At 48.7% G+C, this 5,848-nt stretch overlaps 1 protein-coding gene across 2 annotated transcripts; it reads right to left on the bottom strand.

Moving 5' to 3' along the window:
* Positions 1 to 477: 477 nt before the first annotated feature.
* Positions 478 to 5,521, bottom strand: CYTL1 (cytokine like 1). 2 transcript variants are annotated; one of them, XM_014562896.2, is made up of 4 exons: positions 5,259 to 5,520; positions 2,644 to 2,688; positions 2,384 to 2,512; positions 478 to 1,121 (listed from the first exon to the last, which is right to left on the bottom strand). In XM_014562896.2, the coding sequence occupies exons 1-4, from the start codon at positions 5,406 to 5,408 to the stop codon at positions 1,038 to 1,040; spliced, it is 408 nt and encodes a 135-aa protein (XP_014418382.2). In that variant the 5' UTR covers positions 5,409 to 5,520; the 3' UTR covers positions 478 to 1,037. The 2 variants fall into 2 exon arrangements, with proteins under 2 accessions (XP_014418382.2, XP_032347126.1); XM_032491235.1 differs by lacking the exon at positions 2,644 to 2,688 and having other exon boundaries at positions 5,259 to 5,521.
* Between the last annotated feature and the right edge of the window lie 327 nt (positions 5,522 to 5,848).

Below are 5,848 nucleotides of genomic sequence, written 5' to 3'. Positions count from 1 at the left end.
GTAACAAAGGGTTAGTTGTTGCATAATTTTCCTTTATGAAGGGGTTGTTCCTTGAAAGAGTGATCGTTGTGGGCTGGAGAAGATGGGGAGAGTGTGGGCCTTGGAGCCTTTGAGTTCAGTCTAGGCTCCCCATGTACCAGCTGGTGACCTGAGGCTAGTTACCTAGTCTACGTGAGCCTCAGCCGCCTATGACGTCCATTCCTAGGGCTGTCGTGAGGACTCAGGGGACTGCTGTTTGTGTTAAGTGTCAGGTACTAGGCTGCCGTGCGTACAGCCTGTCCCCAAACACAAATCGGAGCATCTCCTAATACTTCAAGGACAGACATTCACACAGGGCGACTGAAGCAGACCCAGAAACACCCCTGCTTGATGGACAGAGGGAGAAAGGTGCATCTTGCTGAAAGCAGCAACTTGCAGACGGCATGCAGGAAGCACCCCGCCGTCCACCTTGGACCAATTCAGCAGGACACGTGTTTCTCACTGTCGAGATAGTCTTTATTTGATCTTTCAATGAAAGAGTGGTTCCGTTAGCACTATGTAATTACGAACCTTGCAAATACATCTTACAGGCAGTGAAATTTCTTTAAAAATGAAAGATAACTGTAAGAAAAATTTGTAGTGGGGTATAAAATAGAAACTTGGTTAAATGTAAGCAGGTTTCTATCAAGAAAGAAAAATGGTACCACTACTCCATTAAAGTCATACTACAAACGTTCTGTTTTGCTTGTTCTCAAGCTAGTTGTTCATCAAAGAGAAGCAAAGAGAAGCTGGTCAGCCCTTTCCTTCTTAGTGACCAAATACACGTACCTGTGTATCTAACCACCCTGGCGAGACAAAACCAAGGTGGGTGAAAAGCAAGGCTTCTAACTATGTTCAAAATCGGTTCCAGGGTAGGAGCACAAGCCCTGCTTCCCAAAAGGTGGAGAGACACGTAACAACCTCAGGGAGACTCGAGGGGGCCGTGGCCTTGGCCCACTGTGTCTGGGCAGCTGACATAACTTCGGCCCCCTTGGGTTCTCTCTCTGGTCTGAGCTGCCTTAGCTCTGATGACCTGGCAGGCCCGCCGTCACTAGGATTGGGTATTCCAAGGCATTGCAGTCATCCGACAGGAACACCAGATCCTGGAAAAGATATGCAATGAGCAGGAATGTCACTGAAGGTGGCCACAGAGCCCACGCACAATTGTAGAACTCCTGGTTATCCTCAAAGACTGTTCAGTTGTTCCCCTTTGTGGGAAACCTTCCCATCACTCATCCCCCAAGGAGAGCTGGTCACATCTTTCTTCAAGTTCCTGTAGAATCTCACATATCCTTTTATTACTGAATTCACGCATACACTGGTCGACCAGATGGGTAGATAGATAGATGGGTGAGGAAGTCACTGAATAAACAAGCTTCAATTACTGAGGAGCAACCCTGGGCCGGGCACTGGGGGTACCATGAGTGACAGCACTCGATCTCACCTTCAGACGCTTCAGCGTCAATAACAGCACTGCTCAGACTGTACCGTACTTCCAACTGTATTTTCTTCCTGCCTCCCCATCACGACCAAGGGGAGAGGGGAATGAGGAGGGAAGTGGGTGTGGGAGGAAAGGCATGTCTAATCTTTGATGCATAGTGACAAAGAAATCTTAATAAAAATTAAAACTAAAAAGCTTAATAGCTACTTCTTAAAGTGTCCTGGGCTAGGCCTGGTTCTAGGAATTCTATGTGGTCACCTTGCCAGGGTACTTAGGACCAAGGGAGCTACTACAGTGCCCACCGCACACACGGTCAGGGAGTAACTGTAGTATCTTCCAATGGCCTCATGAGATGGGCACTATTCACGAAGTGGAAACTGGCTCAGAGAGCTGAGGGGACGCTCACAACGTGGGAAGCTGGGAGATGAAGACAGGAGCTCAGCTCTGCGTGATGCTGAAGCCTGTGCCCCCAGGACCACATGACTACTTTCTCCATCTTAACTAGTGCTGATTCTCTACGCTTCCTGTCTCTTCCCCTCTCCTGCCAGAACCCTCCCATCACAGAGTGCACGAAACCACCTCCCAGGAAGTCTTCTTGACTCTGGGCCTCCGGGGGTTCTCAGAATTCCACAGCCCTCTCCCCATGTCCCCACCCTATTTGGCTCCCGGCTGAGTCTGTCCTGTATGGTTGGCATGTGGTGCTGGGGGTTGTCCCCAGGCAACGTGGAGCTGGTGTTGGTGAGGAGCCTTGTCCCGAGTCCCCATCCCTTACCAAGGCCAACAGGGTTGAGGAAGGGCTCTGTGAACTGGAAGCAGCCCATGACTACTTCTCTTCCTCCTCCACGTCCCCCTCTTCTCCTAACCCTTCTCTTAAAGTCTTGGCTGATAACAAGTAGAAAAAGAATTTTCATTGGTGGCACTTACTCTCCTGCAGAACGAGTTCATGATGGTGTATAGTTTCCTCACTTTCTCCTTCAGGGCATCCACTTGGGTCACTTTCCAACACTGGGGCGATGCCGCAAAGTCCCGCAGCTTGGCCAGCACACAGTAATTCTAGGAATGGACGACAGGGAGGGGTCTCACAGGAGAAGTCCGTAGCCGGGTCTGGGGACTCCTGGTCCTTCTGCACAGGATCTCTCCCCACCCCCATGCCTCCCCCAGGCAGGCAGGCAGGCCCCTCTTACGTGTATATCCAGGTACAGTCTGGGCAGGTATCTCACACATGGCTCCTGCAGAAAGGGATACAGGTTGCCTTGACGCCCACAGGGACACATCCTCCACCTGGTCATAGAAGGCTCCCTGCCAACCCATCAGCTGCCAGACCAGCCCCAGATCCCCGGGGCCCTCCTTGATGCCGACACGCACGGTACTTTCTTATAGCTCATGCCACAGTCCTTCAAGGCAAACTGCTCTTCTAGAATTTGACTTTTAGTTTTAAAGAGTTTTTCTTTTTTTTTAATTGAAGTATAGTTGATTTATAATGTTGTATTAATTTCTGGTGTACAGTACAGTGATTCATTTATGTACATATATATTCCTTTTAATATTGTTTTTCATTATAGGCCATTACAAGATACTGAATATAGTTCCCTGTGCTGTACAGTAGGTCCTTGTTGTTTATCTGTTTTATATATAGTAGTGTGTATCTGCAAATCTCAAGCTCCCAATTTATCCCTCCCCACTCCTCCCTGATAACCATAAGTCTGTTTTCTATGTTTGTGATTCCGTCTCTGTTTTGTAAATGTTTATTTGTGTCTTTTTTTTTAAGATTACACAGATAAGTGATATCATATGGTATTTGTCTTTCTCTGTCTGACTTACTTCACTCAGTATGATAATTTCTAGGTCCATTCATGTTGCTGCCAATGGCATTATTCTTTTTCATGGCTGGGTAGTATTCCTATATATATGGGGGGGGTATAAATACCACAACTTCTTTACCCAGTCATCTGTCGAGGACATTTAGGTAGCTTCCACATCTTGGCTATTGTAACTAGTACTGCTAAATAACACTGGGGTGCGTGTATCTTTTAGAATTAGAGTTTCCTCTAGATACACGCCCAGGAGTGGGATTGCTGGATCATAGGGTAAGTCTATTTTCAGTTTTTTAAGGAAACTCCACAGTTTTCCGTAATGGCTGCCCCCATAAAACTAGAATTTGACTTTTAGAATGCAATCATTTTATCATTTACTATAAGTTAGGGAACAGTTATATATATATATATATTTATGACACACACTCCTATATAGACACCTACCTATATCTATATATGCATCTATGTGTGTGTTTAAACGGTCCGATAGCTGTAATCTAGACACAGCAATATACAGTGTATAGTAATATACAAGTGTATATATGTGTATACTTTTCTGTTACTACACTTCACTTTTGCTTCTACGCTGGCCTGAAGGCCAGAAGACCCAGATTCTGGTCCTGCCAGACCAGAAATTCCCTGTGTGACCTGGAGTAGGTCTCCCTCCTCTTTGGGACTCGGTGTCCCAGGGGTGAGATCAGAGAGTTAGAACACAGAATCTCTCCACTTCCTTCCAGCCCTGCAGTTCTGAGCTTATGCGTTTTTTTCAGCTTTAAAAACATATTTTTTAAAAAAGGTGATGGCTCTCCGTATTCAATAGCAAGGAATCTGTGGATAAATCAGAGTGCAACGGTACAACCAAGCGTTGTTACAAAAGAAGATTAATTTATTTGACGGTGTCATTAAAACACAAATCACAAAACCGCTGCGCTGTCTGACCCAGTCTGTCTACACATGCACGCACGCACGCACACGATCAGCCCGCACAGAGAGCGGAAATTCCGGCCTCTGGCGTGTGATAGACGCAGCCACCTCTAGGTGGTAGGCTTGCAGTAATATTTACTTTCTTCTTTGTCTTTTGTGCCTTTTCCAACCATTTGCAAAGTATATGACTTTCATAATTTGAAAAAAAATACCCATTATTTAACTTTAAAAGAGAAAATACAAAGGCACTGTTAGGGCATCATGAGCCTGGGACGTCTGGGAACCGTGCATTTTATTTAAAGTGCTCCCAAGCGGGGAAAGACACTTAAATTTTGCTGGAGCTTTTAAGTTTAATTCATTTTGTTTCTACCCTGGATAAGCAGCCAGGAGGCCGGATTCTGGTCCTGGGTGGTTGCTCTGGGACTCCCCACTCCCAGCCCCTGGGTCTCCTTCTTAACACAATGGTGAGAACACAGTGGGGTCTCCCCTGCGCGGGCTCTGCTGAGCGGGGTGTGTCTGCACCCAGCCTTCGACTCTCCAGCCGCCTGAAGAGGGTGAAGGGGCTCAGCCATCCCCTCTCAGAGCTGAGGATGCTCAGATTCGGGGCTGGATAATTTGGCCAGGGTCCTAAGCAAGTAAGGGGTGGGGCCTGTTCTAGGCGTCACCCCCTTAGCGTGTGCTGGCTAGTGAAGAGACTAAAAAAAGCTTAATTCTTTGTTCTTTGTAGACTCTATGTAGACTCTCTCCCTCTCTCTCTTTTTTTTTTTTTTTTTTTACATTTTACAACAGATAATCTGATATCGGCTAGCTAGTTATAAACAAAAACTGTGATGTCTTTGACCATATTTTCCTTGTGTTTCAAAGGAAGTGCAAACCATTGGCATAGTATTCCAAAGGATGGAATAAAGCACAGATACCCCTGAAATTAACATTGACCAGAAAAGAAAACTAGCGCTTTTTTCCTTCTGGTCCGAAGGCAAGTTTCTAGAGCTGGGTCTGCACAGGCCTCCCGGGCCTCGGGCCTCGGGCTTCGGGCCTCTGGGGGATCCAAGGGCACTCACCGAGGGCTCGGTGGCCTGCAGGCTCTGGAAGTCGGCGGTGATCTCCCTGCTCAGGGCCAGCATCCTGGAGTAGCAGGTCGGGGGAGCCGGCCGCGCGGCAGGGGGGCCGGCCAGGAGCAGCAGCAGCAGGGGGAGCAGCTGGGGCGGCATGGTGCAAAGGTGGCCTGACTGCAGCCCGACGCCAGCCGCCCTTTAAGCAGCAGCTTGGGGGTGGTCCTCCACGCCTCCGCTTCCTGTGGGGCCCCGCCAAGGCCAAGAGCACGCCCACCTGGCTGGGGACACTGGAGCCTTTCAGACCTGAAAGCCCCCCTTGTTGAGGGGGGGCCGCCTGGGGGGTGGGTGAGGGACACCTGGCAGGGCAGCGAGGCCCTCCTCTCTCACAACTTGCAATAGCGCTTTCTGTCTCGGCAGGGGCTCTTCCTGGAGTGGCAGAGTTGGCAGAGGGGCGAGTGGGAGGTTCGGTCAGAGGGGAGGGGTGGGCAGTCAGCCCCTTCAGTTGGAATGGGGACTGTTTTGTAAAGACTGGCTGATCTTCTGGAGCAGAGTTGGGGGAGGGAGAAGGACCGGAAGTGATTGGGGTCAGGCAGCCT

Source organism: Camelus ferus, chromosome 2 (assembly GCF_009834535.1).
Source record: "Camelus ferus isolate YT-003-E chromosome 2, BCGSAC_Cfer_1.0, whole genome shotgun sequence".
Classification (NCBI taxonomy): domain Eukaryota; kingdom Metazoa; phylum Chordata; class Mammalia; order Artiodactyla; family Camelidae; genus Camelus; species Camelus ferus.
This window is presented reverse-complemented; position numbering and strand designations above follow the sequence as displayed.

Bases quoted from the DNA above. Each gene is read 5' to 3' on its own strand.
- CYTL1 (XM_014562896.2), bottom strand. From the start codon at position 5,408: ATGCCGCCCCAGCTGCTCCCCCTGCTGCTGCTGCTCCTGGCCGGCCCC. The intron at 2,689-5,258 runs GTGAGTGCCCTT...CCCTTTCTGCAG, and splicing joins TGCAGGCCACCGAGCCCTCG to GAGCCATGTGTGAGATACCT. The intron at 2,513-2,643 runs GTAAGAGGGGCC...GTCCATTCCTAG, and splicing joins GACTGTACCTGGATATACAC to AATTACTGTGTGCTGGCCAA.